This window comes from Trichechus manatus, unplaced genomic scaffold (assembly GCF_000243295.1).
Source record: "Trichechus manatus latirostris isolate Lorelei unplaced genomic scaffold, TriManLat1.0 scaffold00130, whole genome shotgun sequence".
Taxonomy (NCBI): Eukaryota; Metazoa; Chordata; class Mammalia; order Sirenia; family Trichechidae; genus Trichechus; species Trichechus manatus.
In genome coordinates this window covers 567,999-585,704 of record NW_004444066.1, presented here as the reverse complement: position 1 = coordinate 585,704, position 17,706 = coordinate 567,999, and the positions used below count along the sequence as shown (strand labels likewise).

The 17,706-nt window shown below is 48.9% G+C and overlaps 1 protein-coding gene across 1 annotated transcript in view; it reads left to right on the top strand.

Annotated features, from left to right (window-relative positions):
- Nucleotides 1-17,706, top strand: part of NDST1 (N-deacetylase and N-sulfotransferase 1) — a 62,025-nt gene that overhangs the window by 33,792 nt on the left and 10,527 nt on the right. Inside the window, 9 exon segments of the mRNA XM_004384891.2 lie at nt 2,569-2,656; nt 3,757-3,911; nt 4,619-4,804; nt 7,042-7,170; nt 7,844-8,026; nt 9,756-9,852; nt 11,881-12,004; nt 14,544-14,718; nt 17,266-17,436. Coding sequence (XP_004384948.2) covers nt 2,569-2,656; nt 3,757-3,911; nt 4,619-4,804; nt 7,042-7,170; nt 7,844-8,026; nt 9,756-9,852; nt 11,881-12,004; nt 14,544-14,718; nt 17,266-17,436 — 1,308 coding nt within the window.

Here is a 17,706-nt window from a genome sequence, read left to right as displayed (position 1 = left end):
TTTCTTAAAGTTATTTGCAGAGGAAACCACATCACAGGTGTAAATGGAAAATCAGTATCAGTTGCCATAAATAGAGGACAACCGTAACAATAAATCCAGTGGAAACAAAACAGTGGGATTAAATTCCAGAGAGGTACTGCTGCCTGCTGACTGCCTGTCCTCCTCGCTTATACGAGATTAGCAAGTGTTAGAGACACGCTAGCACCAAACCTAGACTTCTTTTTGATGTTAGTTGTTGTTGTTAGGTGCCAGCAAGTTGATTCCGACTCACAGTGACCCCACATAACAACAGAGTGAAACACTGCCCAGTCCTGCGCCATCCTCAAAATCGTTGCTGTGCTTCAGCCCATCAGTGCAGCCACTGTGTCAGTCCATCTCGTTGATGGTTTGATGTTAGTAGCAGAAGTTAAAAAGAGGCTTATAAAAGGAATACTTTTCTCCCTGGCTATTTCCGGGTTGGTGTTCCCTGGCCCACCTGAAATCATCTCGTCCTCTGGTGGGGGTTTGCCTGGGGCTGGAAGGAAGGCCCTGCTGTGGTTGGGTGCCTCCTTGGTCAGGGGTGTCCTCTGGTACATGGATCACGCTCTTTTCTCTTCCTCACCCCCAGAGGAGGAGCAGAGCAAAGGTGTTGGGGAGCAGGCGCTGTATGGGGAGTCAAGACCTGGCTTCCAGTGCCAATTTGACCCTAGTTGACTGGGAACTTTTAGGCAAGTCCCTTCCCAGCTCGGAGCTTCAGCTGTCAAATGACAAGATGGGGTGGATGGGAGGCTCTCAGGCTATTTCCTGGAGCCCCGGGGGTTCCCAGAAGTGCCTGGATGGCTGGGATGGGGGTGAGGAGGGACGTGCAGCTGGGCTAGGCTCAGAGCACTCCCTGCTCCCCACCTCGTCCAGCAGGGCGGTGTTGCTTTGATCTGTTTGGTACATGGTATTTCCTTTTGAGATTTCATTTGAAGAAAGGGCCCTCCTGCAAATGTTTTAAGATGATTCCTGTTGAGCCTTCCAGCTATAAGACTTCATGCGATGCCACCATCTGTATTGAGGAGATTGCTGTTTTCTACTTAGCACCTTTTTCCAGTGGCCCAGCCTTGTTCTCTCCTGCTGGGACACAGGTCCTTGACCACCACTCTGCAGTCAAGGATTGACCACGAGGAAATCGGGCTGTCAGCCTCACTGTGTGCCCCAGGAGCCCTGGGGTTGCCCTTCTTGGTTTCTCACTTTCTGTATTTTTAAAGTAAGTGGAGTAAGTAATAGCAGTCTGGAGCTATTTCTATAAGCAAATACTAATAGAGGTGCCCCCTTCCTGTGCTCAGCACAGTGCAGACTATACTGGACTTCAACAGCCCTGGTCTCATTTGCCTTCCACATCCTTGTGAGTCAGAAAGGACAGTGTCTTTTCCTTTTAATCCCAAGCACAGGCTACAACTGAGCCTTTCTTTTAGAGACATGAACGTCACCTCATTAACTTGTGCAGGACTGGCTGTACAACACGGTTTAAATAATGCCAACAGCGGCTGCTTCTTCAGGGCTCGGGGAGTGCCAGGCTCTGTGCTCAGCCCTTCCCCTGCGTTACCGCAGCTGATCCTCACAGCAGCCCTGGAGGTGGGGATTAGCATCATCCCCATTTCACAGAGGAAGTCACTGAGGCTCAGAGAGGTGAAGTAACCTGCCTGAGGCCACACAGCTGAAGCATGCCCATCTACCAGGCAATACACAGCCTCGGTAGGATGCCGGTGGTGACAGCGCTGCCCCTGTAGGGCCAGGACTTTTAGTTTGCAAAGCCTTCTGAAATCAGGATCTTACAGGTTTCTTAACAGCTTTGTGAATCATTCAAGAGAGGGATTTTTTTTTTTGAATCCTAAACCCAGAATATAACTGAGCATTTGTCTCAGAAGCATCAGCATCCCGTCATTGACTTGCAAAGCACTGGGTGTGCTGTGCATTGGGACCTTGCATGGCTGGATACCCAGGGCATCTTGGGAAAAGTCATGGTCGTTGGATATCAGCCCTTCAGGGAACAGAAACCCTCCACATTTGACAGATGGGCACACAGAGGCACACAGTAGCAGTGACTCCAGACATAGCAATGGCCACCATTTTTCATTACTTTAGCATGTGTCAGGCAGTTTTCCGTACAATAGCTCATTTAGTTCTCCCAAGAGCCCGATGCGGGAGATATTATCGTCCCCATTTATAGTTGAGGAAACTGAGGCCTAGAGAAGTGATGAAGCTTTCTCAATGACATATAGCAGTGACTGGCTGGATCTAGGTCTTTTCTTGCCAGAGATCTGGTGGAGGTGGCAGCTCAGGGTTGGCTTCATGCATGTGTGACCTGTGCAGTCACTCGGGGCCTATGCTCAGAAGGGACCCACACATGGTTCAGTGCTCTGCTGTCACCATCTTGAAATTCTGAATTCTTTTTTAACAAGGGGCTCCATATTTTTATTTTGCTCTGAGCCCTGCACCCTATGTAGCTGGTCGCGTAGCAGCAGGACCCTTCCCGGGCCCTCAGCAGGAGTTGCTGGATGCTCCTGGCTCCCCTCACTATTTTCCCCTCTTCTCATCCACCAGGCCCTGTTTGACACACAGAATGAACTACGTACACACATCCCAAACTTCACCTTCAACCTGGGCTACTCAGGGAAATTCTTCCACACAGGTAAGTGGGCCTGGCCCTGCCCCTACGAGCAACTTCCAGGGGCTCGTCAACATCCAGACCCTCAGAGCACTGTGCCACAAAGGTTAGCAGTGGGTTTACAGACCCACATTAGGGGCAAATTTGACACCTTTGGCTTCTCCAGAGCCAACAGCCCACAATAGCAGTCACAGCCCAGGCAGCGGCCTTTTCGAGGTAACAGCAACATCGGTTTCCACTCGTCCCTCCCTGAGGCTTTCAGGCTATGCTGTCCTGGTTGGGGCATCTTCTCCTTTTTGACTCCCCTGCACCCTGTACCTTCTAAAATTATTTGTAGTGTTTCTGCTTGTAAAAGAAATTGTTTGAATTTTAAGAACAGTGTAGAATACACAGTATAGAAAGTGAAAATGTCCTGTAATTGTACCCACCCTAGGTGACTACTGTCACTGTAAGGTCGTAAGAATCAAGGTTGTGGGCTATGGGTTGCTTGGCTCATGCCTTCTCCTTTTGGGCTCTCCCAGGTTCCTCGCATGCTGCCCTTCAGGGATTCAGGAAGAGGGAGCAACCCCTGAATGGGTCATCTTCAGTGACCATTCCCTCTAGCTGCCTTCTACTCAGGGCACAGTGAAGATATCCTCTCTTGAATTCTAGGCAAAACCCTATTAGTTAATAATTCTGGGGGAAATATGTGCAATATAGCTCCAGAGCCAAATAGGAGACAACATATATTATCAACCCTTAACGTATCAGAGATGATTGTAATTATATATATTAGACAGGGAATTAAACATCCTATGATATATAAAGAGCTTCTACAAATCAGTAAGTAAAAGACAAATGACCTAATAGAAGAATAGCAAGAGGATAAGAACGGGCATGTCAATGTCAGAGCTGCAAGAAGAGGCCTTAAGATCATTGGCTGCAAATGCAAGGGTCCAGAGAAGAGAAGGAGTTGGTCAGGGGCAACTTGAGTCAAGGGCACACTCTAGACTGGAATCTAGGGTGCTGGACTGGGGCTCTGCCTGCTCCTGTGCTATAGCTCAGATAACTCTCTGGGCCTGGGCCCGGGTTGGAGGACCTCATGGCTGGGTGGGCCAGGCTGAGCTGCCTGTGCTGGGCTGCAGGTACTGATGCTGAGGATGCTGGGGACGACCTGCTGCTATCGTATGTGAAGGAGTTCTGGTGGTTTCCCCACATGTGGAGCCACATGCAGCCCCACCTTTTCCACAACCAGTCCGTGCTGGCCGAGCAGATGGCCCTGAACAAGAAGTTCGCTGTCGTGAGTAAGATTCCCTGCAGGGCAGAGCCGGGAGGGCTAGGGGCTGGGCTGGGGTCCACACTGCTGGCCTCTGGCTGCTTTTGCCGTGGGTCTGACAGCTTTTGGTTAACATCTCTGTGCCAGGGCTAGGACTAGCTGCCTTTATAGATGCTGTCTCACTGAGGCCTCGCAGAGACCCCAAGGGGCAGGTATTGGCAGCCCCATTTTATAGATAAGAAACTGAGGCTCAGGGAGATCACACCAGCTAAGAAGAAGCCCAGCCAGGACATAGGCTCTGGCCTGGCTGTTTCCTGAACCCAAGTTCTTACCTTTATGCTAGGGTAGGAGGTTCCTGGAAGCTGAGGAGGCACTCAGTGAGAAGGGAACGAGGCTGCATCCTAGGCCCAGCCTGGGTCCACCAGCCAACTAGAGCCAAGAGAAGGCAGGAAAAGCCCTGTCCTTGTCCCTCACCATTGGGTGCTTGAGTCCTCTGTGCTGGAGGAGGGTGTGAGCACCGGATTGAGAGTCAGGAGACCTGGATTCTAGTCCTGCTCTGCCAGTCACTCTGGACTCTGGGCACATCCCTCCCCCATTTGTACCATGAGGGCTAAGACCAGCTGCCCTGACGTTCTAGCCTTGGTTTCTCTCTCCTGTTCTCCGAAGGGGAAGCTAAGGCCCAGAGGGGAAGGAGCCTCATGTTCACCCTGCCTTGTCCCTCCTCCCCACAGGAGCATGGCATTCCCACAGACATGGGGTACGCCGTGGCACCCCACCACTCAGGTGTATACCCTGTGCACGTGCAGCTGTACGAGGCCTGGAAGCAAGTGTGGAGCATCCGCGTGACCAGCACGGAGGAGTACCCCCACCTGAAGCCAGCCCGCTATCGCCGTGGCTTCATCCACAATGGCATCATGGTGAGTGGGCCCTGGCAGCCGGGAGGTGGGGAGATGCGGGCCTGCCTGGCCTGGCCCGTGTGCACCGCTGCCCCAGGAAGCCTGGCCCGAGGCTGTCCATCCAGGGAAGGTGGGCTGCCAGTCTGGCCCCTTTCACGAGCTCATGTTAGCTTGTATGATGAACGGGAATCAGGAGATTAGCATTCTTTAAAGCTGGCCCAGGCAGCTCTGCTAAGGACTTGGGACAGGCTGCTGTCATTCATTGGTTTGCTCATTCAGTAATTTTCCTTGAACTTTTACGTGTCTGTCCCTGCTCTAGGCACTTGGGGACACAGGTGTGAACAAAACTGACAAAGATCCTGTGCTTGTAGACCTAACATTCTAGGGGCAGGAGACAGACATTGTGCTTGTAAATGTGTGAAGTATATAATGGTCAGGTGGTGATAAGTGCCGTGGAGAAAAATGAAGCAGGGAGGGGACATAGAGATTGCTGTAGGGAGAGGAGAAACTATTTTAAATAAGGTAGTTAGGGAGGGCTTTCCTGGGAATGAGTCATGCTGCTGTGTGAAGGAAGAGCATTCAAGGCAGAGAGGACAACAAATGCAAAGGTCCTGGGGCAGGGTTGTGCCAGGTTGTTCAAGGACCGACTAGGAGGCCATTGTGGCTGGAGGGGGAGCATGGTAAGAGATGAGGTCAGAGTGGTGATGGATGGATCATCTAGGGCTGCGTGGGGCCATCGGATGGACTTTAGCTTTTAGTCTGAGATGAGAATGTGTTGAGTGGAGCAGTGTTCTGATCTGACTCATATTTTAAAAGGATTTCCGTCATTCTGCCTGTTCTATGGAGCAGAGACTGTAGGAGGCAAAAGTAGAAGCAGGGAACCAGTTAGGGGGCCACTGCAGTCATCCAGAGAGAGATGGTGGTGGCCTGGATCAGGATGTGATGTTGAGATGTGATGAGATTCCAGACTTATTTTGAAGGTAGAATGTCTTAATTATCTAGTGCTGCTATAACAGAAATACCATAAATGATGGCTTTAACAAACAGAAATTTATTCTCTCACAGTTTAGGAGGCTAGACGTCAAAATTCAGGACACCAGCTCGAGGGGAAGACTTTCTCTCTCTGTCAGCTCTGGGGGAAGATCCTTGTCATCAGTCTTCCCCTGGATCTAGGAGTTTATCAGCACAGGGACCTCGGGTCCAATGGACATCCTCTGCTCTTGGCTTTTCTTTCTCGGTGGTAAAAATACCAAAACCAAACCTATTGCTGTCGAGTCAATCCCGACTCATAGCAACCCTATGGACAGAGTAGAACTGTCCCATAGGTTTTCCTAGGAGCAGCCAGTGGATTGGAACTGCTGATCTTTTGGTTAGCAGCCAAGCTTTTAACCACTGTGCCAGTTGTAGGAGTTCCCTATCTCTTTGCTCACTTCTCTCACCTTTTATCCCTTGTAAGATAAACGGTGATGCAGGCCACACCTCAGCGAAACTCAGGACTGTGACCTGATTAAGGGTGTTGCATCTCACCCTAATCCTTTTTAACATAACCTAATCTTGCCTCTTTAAGGACAGGCAGAGATTAGGATTTATAACACATGGGACAGTTACATCAGATCACAAAATGGAGGACAACCACACAATACTGGGATCATGGCCTAGCCAAGCTGATACATATTTCTGGGGGACACTATTCAATCCATGACATAGACCCAACAGTTGGTTATAGGGTGTGCGAGAAAGAGGAGTCAAGGATGGCTCCAAGGTTTTTGGCCTGAGCCACTGGAAGGATGAGTTGTCATCAGCTCAGATGGGGCAGCTGTGGGAGTGGTGGGTTTGTTCATTTATTTATTCATTCATTCACCAACTGACCGTGAACCTCTTTGGTACCCGGCACTCCTATAAAAATCCTTGCTGGGCAAATGCTCTGAGTTCCCAGAAACTTTCTTACTTCCCTGTCTCTGTTACTCTTGGGTCTGTTCATCTTGTGCAGAGGATAGCAGCAAAGTATATAAAATGGCAAGGGGCTATGGGCTTATGCAGGGGCAAGTTTACAGACTTCCGAGGGTCTTTGGGGGAGAGGACCCCCAAGGATGGGGGCTGTGAGAGGAGACGAGATGAGAACAGGCTGATCCTTGCTCTGTGCGGTCACATGGGAGGCTGGCTTTCTGAGGAGACAACCTTACCCTTCTCCTGAGGAAGTGCCCTCCTGCTACTGACTCTGGAGACGCCATGGCTCCTCTCCTGAACCCCATCCCCAGGTCCTCCCACGGCAGACCTGCGGCCTCTTCACACACACCATCTTCTACAATGAGTACCCTGGTGGCTCCAGCGAGCTGAACAAGATCATCAATGGGGGCGAGCTCTTCCTCACCGTGCTCCTCAATCCTGTGAGTGCTCCACAGCCTGTGGCTGGTGAGAGGAGGAGGTGCCGGACCACCTGTCTGCAGCTCAGGCAGGCCCACCTGCACTTGGGGAAAAGATGGATGTGGGAGTGAGGGGCTGGGCATTGGGAGACCCACTGCCCAGGCCTGGCTTTGTCCATCCACTGCTGAGGGGCCTTGGTTGAGGCACCTGAGCTTTCTTAATCTTACACTTTAATATAATAGCATTAACAGTTTTGTCCATGTTCTCTTTCCAGTATTTGCTCATAAGCATGCATATGTATTACTATTTACCTGAACCTCCTGGGTCTCTCTTTCCTTATCTGTAAAATAGAAATAACCATCCTTGCTTGAGTAATATTGAATAACTACCAGGGGTATGTTGTTAATTGGCTTTATGGGTAACTGAGTGCCCCTTATCTTCCATGCATCCCACCCTCCAAAAAAAAATATAAAAGAAAACACAGGTCACTCCCATAATGGGTCAGCTTCCCATTTCTTGGCTGTGATATTTGGTGGATTCACACCTGGCTGTGCCATAGTTTGGTGACAGCCCCAGTGTACCTTGGACTGATCATTGAGTGGCCCTGCAACTGAGGCAGTGCCAGAAGGGTCAGACGTGATGGCAAGGGTGGCTCCAGATGCTGACTGGCCTCCCCCCTCCCCTTCCCTGGAACAGATCAGCATCTTCATGACACATCTGTCCAACTATGGGAATGACCGCCTGGGCCTGTACACCTTCAAGCACCTGGTGCGCTTCCTGCACTCCTGGACCAACCTCCGGCTGCAGACTCTGCCCCCTGTGCAGCTGGGCCAGAAGTACTTCCAGATCTTCTCCGAGGAGAAGGACCCTCTCTGGCAGGTAGGTGGAGGGATGGCGGGGCAGGGTGGCCCGGGTGCCTTGGTGGAGGGATGGAATGCCCGCCTGCTCCAGATATGGGCTGAAGGACTTGGGCCCCTCATGTCTTACACTTACCTTCACATGTAACTCAGGTGCACACTTGCTCACTAGTGTGAGTACATTTGCTTGTACATGTGTACATGTGCACACCTCCCCGTACAGGCCTGTGTGCATGCACACTCATACACAGCTTCCTGAAAAACCATGTTCAGCCTCTACACTACTACTACCAGTAGATTTAGTATCAGTAAGATTTTTAAACCTTTTTAAAAGCTTGCAGTAAAGTTAAAACAAAAGTTTAAGTAAACTGGCAATGACACTAATTTTTATGTATTATCATGATATTTTATATCTGTCTTTATTGAGTAAAAATAATCATGCTGCATGTAAGTCCCACACCAGAAGAATCCTTTCCTCTTGGCAGTGTTTTGGGACTTGAAGATAATGTTTTACTCCAAGAACCTATTACGTTCTCTACTGAGGAGCACAGTATAAAACTTACATTGACCTTTTTATTACTGTCTTTATATGACTGTATAGGATTCTGAATGTTAAAGTATATATGATCTTGGCTAACATTCTTTTATCTTTTTCAAATTAGAGTTGTATAAAAATCTCATTATCTTGCCTTAAATTGGTTGACTTTTTCTTTCTAGGATTCAGATATTGTAGTATTTAAAAAAGAAAAGAGCACATACATTAATTTTCGATACTTAGGCTTCAGATCAAAAAGGACTGAAGTCCCATTATCATCATCCATAGATTAACTTGCATGCTATTTAACTAGCAGTGCAGATATGAATGAATATGATAATTAGTCTCATCTATAAGAACCAAATACTTTAATTATATTAAGTTAGTGAATAAAGATGTATAATATTTTTGTTAATACCTTAAATATATTCAGTGGATTGAATGTGACTTCATAGCTATACTTTGATTGTATTGAAATATTTCTGAATTAAGAAAAAAATGTGTTCAAAAACTGTAAGAGCATGGTGTAGATGATGTGTAGAAGATGACCGCTCTGCCTCCGTTAGACTCTTGGATAATCTCTGATGTCCCTTCTATCTCCAGCAGGCTCTGAGCCATTGGAAGGGGACTGATGGGTTTTAGAGGGCAGCTCTTGAGGAAGCCTGCTCCTCAAAACAGAAGCTGGAATTGGTGGCAGTCATAGTTCAGACCAGGTGTCCGCAAACCGTGGTTCCTGGGCCAAATCCTGCTTGTCACCCGTTTTTGTAAATAAAGTTTAATTGGAACACAGCCATGCTCGTTCTTTTATGTATTGTCTGTGGCTGTTTTTAGGCTACAACGGAAGAGTTGAGGAGTTGCAATAGAGACCAGATGATAACACAAAGCCTAAAATATTTACTAAACTTTACAGTAAAAGTTTGCTGATCCTTGGCTCAGACATAGCTCATCCAGTTAAATTCAGCAAGTCTTCATGAGTTCCTATTATGTGCCAAGCATGGGGCTGGGCATGTTGCTAGGGTCTGTAGGGGGCATGAGACAAGCCATATATGGTCCCTGCCTGCAAGCAGCTCAGTGTCCTAAGGTGGGGATGTGACAAGGACATATGTAGCTATTATCCTTGTCAATCAGGGCTATAAGAGCCACATATCCATGTGCCCTGGAATCCATTCATTGGGTTATTGGGGCCCCCCTCATGCATCTTCAACGATTGCTTTAGGACCCCTGCGAGGACAAGCGCCACAAAGACATCTGGTCCAAGGAGAAGACGTGCGACCGCTTCCCTAAGCTCCTCATCATCGGCCCCCAGAAAACAGGCAGGTCTCTCCACTCTTGACCCAGCGTCTCCCACCTCCTGCTGTCTCAGGCACAGAATTCTGGGAACTGTCTTGCCCTGTTCTCCCCAGTACCCACTAATCTGCTCCCTCTTCCCCAGGAAGTAGAAGTGAAGTTGGGGTAAACATGAATTGCTTATCATTATGTAGGTGGGAAGAAGGTAGAAGCTGGGATAGGGTGGGTACAGAATTCTCCTGTCTGTCCTGAGCCACAGACTGAAGGAGCTCTCCCTGTGTCCTCCTGGGAGTCTCTGAGTCTAGGCAGAAAAGCCCAGATCAGCTGGTCTGCAAGTCTGCCAGACAAAACTAGTTTAGTGCCAAGAGGACTGTGATCAATTAATCAGGTCTGTCAGAGGTTCAGGAAAGAGAAGTGATGACATGATTGCTGAATATTTGTCATCTACACAACCCTGTAAGTCATGAATGGGTAGTCCTGTTTTACAGACAACGAACTCAAATGTTGGAGAAGTTAAGTGACTTCCTCAAACACATTCAGTTAGGAAATGGCAGCTTCAGGTCTTGAACCCTGGTATCTGACCCCAAAGTTTATACTCTTTGTATTTTATTACTGTACTTTAAGTGAAAGTGTACAACTCAAGTCAGTCTCTCATACAAAAATTTATACATACATTGTCATGTGACCCTAATTGCTTTCCCTATACTGTGACAGCACACTCCTCCTTTCCACCCCTAATTTACTGTGTCCATTTAACCAGCTCCTGACCCTCTCTGCCTTCTCATCTCATCTCCGGACAGGAGCTGCCCATTTAGTCTCATGTATCTACTTGAGCTAAGAAGCACACTCTTTACGAGTTATCATTTTATGTCCCATAGTCCAGTCTAATCTTTGTCTGAGGAGTTGGCTTTGGGAGTGGTTTTAGTTCTGGGTTGACAGAGATTCCAGAGGCCATGTTTTCTGGGGTTCCTCCAGTCTCAGACCATTAAGTCTGGTCTTTTTGTTAGAATTTGAGTTCTGCACCCCACTTATCTCCTGCTCCATCAGGGACTCCCTGTTGTGTTCCTGTCAGAGTGGTGATTGGTGGTAGCCAGGCACCATCTAGTTCTTCTGGTCTCAGGCTGATGGAGTCTCTGGTTTATATGGCCCTTTCTGTCTCTTGGGCTAATACTTTCCTTGTGTCTTTGGTGTTCTTCATTTTCCTTTACTCCAGGTGGGTTGGGACCAATTGATGCATCTTAGATGGCCATTCGCTGGCTTTTAAGACCCTAGACACCACTCACCAAAGTAGGATGCAGAACATTTTCTTAATAAACTTCTTTATGCCAGTTGACCTAGATGTTCCCTGAAAGCATGGTCCCCAGACCCCCGCCCCTGCTACTCTGTTCCTCGACGAAGTTCGTACTCTGAATCCTGAAATTCTGCAGCCTCTTTCTTTTCTGGGATCTCTCAAATGTATGGTTTATATAGCAGATAAACTATAGACTCACACCACAGGGAATGAATGAACTCGCTAGGACTGTGATGGAGAAGGGAGCATGAGTGAGGGCAGGGTACCCAGAGGAGGAAACACCTAAGCTAGATTTCTTGGCCCTTCAAGAATTTCATGTCAACAGAACTGGAGGGTCTGGAGCTTTCTTTTTTCCAACCTTCTCCTAAGTGCCAGAGAGGGCAGAGGTTGGAAGGGACCAATAGAAACAGTAGTCAATTGGATGTGGCTCTGGAGTGCAGTGGTGAGAATTCTGATGCTGAGTCCTTGTTTAGTGATAAAGAATGCTGTGATGAATTAGTTATAGCTACAGAGGGTGCAGGAGTTGGGATGTCTACATGCATGCCATGTATTTGCCATACTGGGTTTAATAGAATTTCTTTATTGTACAGCTGAGGACACTAAGGCCCAGAGAGGAAGGGACTTACCCAGGGTCTTCCAGAGGGTAATGGAGAGCTAGGAACAGAACTTAGGATTTCAGACTCCCTATTCCGTGTGTTGCCTCCTCTCTCCCTCTTCTTCTTGGGGGCTGGGCCCTGGGTCTCAGCTTCCTTCCCTCCCACAGGCACCACAGCCCTCTACCTGTTCCTGGGCATGCACCCGGACCTGAGCAGCAACTACCCCAGCTCTGAGACCTTTGAGGAGATCCAGTTTTTTAACGGCCACAACTATCACAAAGGCATCGACTGGTGAGTGGGCCTTCCTGTCCACAGCAGGACGGGACGGCCATTGTGGGCACAGTAGGAAGCAGCTGACTCTTGCTCACACACAGCTGAAGTTCCTGTAAACAGGATCAAAACACAGTGACCCTTGGGTCGTGATATTGGAGCCTTGTCACAGATAGGACACTTAATGAGGAAGCCCTTTGCCCCTTTGCATTATCATCTGGGGTCAGAGACCACTGGAAGTCAGAATCGAGCCCCCCACCTTGCTTGCACAGGAACATCCTGAGCCCCAGAGAGGAGAGGGACTCATCCAAGGGCCTGAGAGCTGGGGACAGAGCAGGGGCTAAAATCCAAATGTCCTAACTGAGAGCTGGCCCTTCCCACCGTGTTAGGCTGACCATGGGGCAGGAGGTGTTCTTGTGGGCCGGCTGCCTAGCCTTCAGGGACTTGCCCTAGGAGGTGGTTAAAATTGCAGCTTCCCATCAGACCCTGTCAACAGAGGTTACTTTAGGGTGGGTGTGGGGGATCAGCTCGGGGATGGCCTTACTCTCCAGTTTCCCAGTTTGTATCTTTCTATACTGTACGGCTTTTCTCAGCTTATATGTGTATTGCTATTATTATTTTTATGTCAGTGGGTTAGCTTGGTGGAGAGATTATGGGCCATGTTCTGTTTTTTGGTATTTCTCTGTGTGTATTTTTCTTTCTTTTTTGCCCTGTCTTTCTGTTTTCTGTATCTTATCTAATCTATCTGTTTATCATCTATCTCCCTAACATATCCACGATCTCTTATCTAAAACCTGTTGTGTCTAGATTTGTAATTGGAAGTCAGAATTTTTTGGATTTTAGAAAGGTAATATGATACCATATATTTAGCAGCACCCTCAGCAGGGCCTAGGGCAGCACTCCATTAGCAAATGCAGTAACATGAAGTAAAATATATTAATAGTTACACTGTGGTTGTTGTTAGGTGCCTTCGAGTTGGTTCTGGCTCACAGCAACCCTGTGTACAACAGAACGAAACACTGCCTGGTCCTGCGCCATCCTCACAGTCGTTTCTATGTTTGAGCCAGTTGTTGCAGCCACTGTGTCAGTCCATTTCGTTGAAGGTCTTCCACTTTTTCGCTGACCCTCTACTTTACCTAGCATGATGTCCTTCTCCAGGGACTGGTCCCTCCTGATAACATGTACAAAGTATGTGAGATGTAGTCTTGCCATCCTTGCTTCTAAGGAGCCTTCTGGTTGTACTTCTTCCAAGACAGATTTGTTCATTCTTCTGGCAGTCCATGGTATCTTCAGTATTCTTCACCAACACCATAATGCAAAGGCATCAATTCTTCTTTGGTCTTCCTTATTCACCATCCAGCTTTCGCATGCATATGAGGCAATTGAAAATACAGTGGCCTCTGTTAGGCCCACCTTAGTCCTCAAAGTGACATCTTTGCTTTTTAACACTTTAAAGAGGTCTTTTGCAGCAGATTTGCCCATAAATTGGTCAGGTTTTGCTGCCAACTGACTTTTGCTGCAAACGTAACGAAAAACAGTTTCTGTTTTCAGAGCTTTCTTGATTTAGGTATTACAGAGGATTGTAGACATATAAATGCTATTTTATAAAGAATATTCAGAAAGATGAGAGAGATATAGACTGCTAGGCTCCATTCCTGAGATTTTGATTCTGTAGGTGGGTCTAGGTGGGGTGCAGGAATCTATCCAGCCCCCAGGTGATTTCTGATAAAGGGTGTTCTTGGGACTACAGGGTAGATAGAGTAGGGATTCCACAGATATCTCAGCTAGGGTGGGCTTTGGTTCTCATGAGTCCCTGAAGCTATGCCTCTGATTTTGCATAGGTGTCCTTGAGAGGGTCTGGAGTGTTCAGTTAGTTTCCAGAGGGATCCTCAATCTAGAGGTGGTCCCAAAGGACTGGTATAGACAGTTACCTGGGTGGGATGAGGGGCGTTTGTCTGGAAGACTGTCAGGCCCACCCACAGCAGGCTGGGGAGGGGAGACTGGGTGGCAGAAGATGACCCACCCCTTCCTTGGTCTTCTGGTCCACAGGGACAGCCCAGAAAGTGCCATCCTAGTTCAGGGTGGGGACCCTGCCCTCTGGAGGTAGAAGAGGGCAGCACCTCCCCTTGGTTCTGGCCCTCCCTCCATCAGAGGTGGAGCCTCTCTGAGTCCCAGCTCGCCCTCTAGAGGCAGAGAGAGTTAGAGCCCTATAACAGTGGGTGCATCAGACTCAGCGGGGGGTAGGGGGGATGGCATCCCAGCGCTTAGGATTGAATGACACAACTCCTCCTCATGCTCCAATACCTGTATCACACCCATACGTCTTAAGATTCTTCTGACTCTGAGGTCTTCCCTGAAAAGGAATGAATGTGGAAGAGAGGCTGCCAAATGGCCATGGCTCTCAAGGAATCCCGACTAGGAGTCCTTGTTTGGATGGGAGCAATATTTCTCACTTGTTTTCTGAGGAAGTTCTTCCCTCAGCCCAACCTCTCATGCTGTGTTCCTCAGGCTCCTTCCTCATGAGTCTTGCTTGTGAACCCCTTCTCTGGGCTTCTTGCAGGTACATGGAGTTCTTCCCTATCCCCTCCAACACCACCTCTGACTTCTACTTTGAGAAAAGCGCCAACTACTTTGATTCAGAAGTGGCACCCCGCCGGGCAGCCGCCCTGTTGCCCAAGGCCAAGATCTTGACCATCCTCATCAACCCTGCAGACCGGGCCTATTCCTGGTACCAGGTGAGCCAGGGCTGGGATGGAGTCCCTGGGTGGTGGCTGGGAGACTTTCTGCCACTCAGTTACCCACTTATTCTTTCAGTCAGTATTTATTAAGCATCTAGTATGTGCCACCTCTGAGCTAGGTACCTGGGCTGTGGCAGTGAGGAAGAATAGAGGAAGGCTGCCTTCATGGAGCTCCTAGCCTGGGAGGAGACTGGCAGAAATCCATATTGAACCCCAGGCCACAGTTAACTGCCCACTTTCCTAGCTTCACCTGGGTTCCTTCCTCTGACACCAGCAAGAGGTGGAGGCTGGTTCCACCTTGATGAGGCCTAGATTTGGCAGACGGTGACCTGGGCTTATACACACTGTAGAATCCGGGGGTCGGGGTAGCAGTGGGAATTCCGAGATGAACAAGACCAGACGTGGCATTGTTCGTGGAGGATGCAAACGCCTCATCAGGTAAGGAAGTAAAACGCACTGTGATACATGCTAGAGAGGCTGCCAGTCCTAGTTCTTACTTGAGGTTTACAAAGACTAGAACTTTAATTTCTATGACCTGACTTAATCCTGACTCTCAGTGCCATTCCACTGGGTTTCCAGTAAAGCTTAAGCTCAGACCTTTGGGGAGGATTCCTCCCCTGCAACCAGTCTTTCTGGGATTATGCCACAGTGCCAGGGTAGTGGGCGGCTCCTGGGCCTTAGCCGCTGGTTACTAGGGAGGACTCCACCGGCCTGCATAGGAAGGCCTCTCAGTCCTGGCCACTTTCAGTAGCTCCCTGCCACCCTTGAGCCTGTTCATGTGGATGCTTCACAAGGCCACTCCCTCTTGGGGGCCTTGCTGTGTCCCTGCAGTGCTGGCAGGTGGTAGGGCACAGATCCTCCTTGCTCCCTGGTCCCGCAGACCTCTCTTCCCACCTCCCCTCCTGAGCCTGGTGGGGAAGCTGCCCTCTTCCTCTGACGTCTCTAGGACATTTTGTCTCTGTCTTGAAACCCTCCTCTCCTGTGGGCTTTGTCATTAGGGAAGTAAGTCAGAAACACCTGGAGGCCACTTCTAATCTCTGTTGTGCTGCAAGCAGTGAGCAGAGAACGGGCTGTTGTTCTCCTGGGGCAGGGGCAACAGAAATACCGGCTTATAGAGGGAAGGCTGTCATGGACTGAGTTGGTCCCACAGTCTGCAGTCTGTACTTATGACAATGCTGTGCGTTTTCCACCTGCCACCTTGTTGGAGCTTCACAGCAGTTCTCTAGAAGGCAGAGGGGTTTGTGCACATCGGCCCTTCTGACAGATGAGAAAACCGAGACACAGCAGGCAAGTCAAGTGACTAGCTCAAATTCATGGGGTGGCATTTTGAACCCTAGTCTTCTAAGTCTAAGACTCGGTTCTTCTGTCCATGGTCAGGGGGGTAAGAGAGACAAAGAGGAGACTGATTGCACCAGAGAATCCAGGAAGGTGCTGGAAGGCGAGGGAGGAGGGTGGCCTCTCTGTGATTGGAGGGCAGATAGGAGGGAGGCTCTTATGCACCATTATTGCGCCAGCCCCCTTCCCTGTGCTTTGTGTTGGGGCAGTGGTTGGCCTGTGAGGGTTATCCCTTGAGGGGCAGGACCCTGAACTCTGAAATTTCAGGAATTCTGCAGGAGCACTTAGAGATCCCACCCAGTGTTTCCCAAAGGGGCTGTGCACCCCAACAGCCTGTGGCATTGTTTTAGGTGATTCAGACTCCGCATTTCCTTCTTTCCAGTTCTTTCCCAATCCTTCTGATTTCGGTAAAAAGAAATTCTCAGTTTGGTGCAAGTGGCCTTTAACTCCTCTCAAACACTGTTAAGCTCCATTTTCAACAAAGAGAGAGCAAGTTTTGAGTTTGGGGCCTGCAGCAAGCATTTGTGTCTGGCTGGAATTTGAGAACATTGCTTATATATATATTTCTGTGTGTGTGTGTGTGTGTGTTTATGTATTTATGAGTGGTTACCTTCTATTTAGGAGCTTTGGTGGCACAGGGGTTAAGCACTCAGCTGCTAACTGAAAGGTCAGCGGTTTGAATCCAGCAGCTACTCCATGGGAGAAAGATGTGGCAGTCTGCTTCTATAAAGATTACAGCCTGGAAACCCCATGGGGCAGTTCTGGTCTGTTCTACAGGGTCACTATGAGTCGGAATTGACTCAACAGCAGTGGGTTACCTTCTGTTTATGACAAATGAATCTTGTTTTCCATTCATGGAGGTGATACTGAGATTTCTTTTGAAATAGATTTATGTGAAGAAGAAAGGTAAGCCAATGTAAAGAAAATTATGTTGACAATGGCACACACAGGTGGTTTGTGGATATGGCAGAAATTGTAGAGAGGTTGTGTGAATGACCAACATTTGGAATCCCCAATCTAGTCTGACTCCTGTTTTGCAAAGATAGGGAAGCTCAGGCTCAGAGGGGCCCATAACTTCCCTGAGGTCAAGCAGCAGTGAGAGGCAGAGCCAGCCCAGGATCTCCTAGCCACCTCCCAGGCTGCTGTTCCAAGAAGGCTTCTTCCTTTGTGCCCTCCGCACAACATGCTGACCCTCTTGCTTGCACGCAGCACCAGCGAGCCCATGATGACCCAGTGGCCCTGAAGTACACCTTCCACGAGGTGATCACGGCAGGCCCCGACACATCCTCGAAGCTGCGCGCCCTCCAGAACCGCTGCCTGGTCCCTGGCTGGTATGCCACCCACATCGAGCGCTGGCTCAGCGCCTTTCACGCCAACCAGGTAACTGCCTGTCCCTGACCCATGGGAGGGCAACCATAGTACTGGTTGCTTGGTTAGTGGAGAGCCTCAAAATATCTCACTATCCCAGTAAGAGAGATGAAACTTCAACAATCAGAGATGGAAGCATAAAGCCGCCCTCTCTGGCTGCATTCTTGGGGAAATCTTACGGCAGAAGTGCTCCCTTCTCACTGTCTTGGAAGTTGAAGGTGGAGAAGGGAAGTCAGTCCTTCACCTCAAGGTAGAATGGAGCAGCAGCTAAGTGTGGGCTGT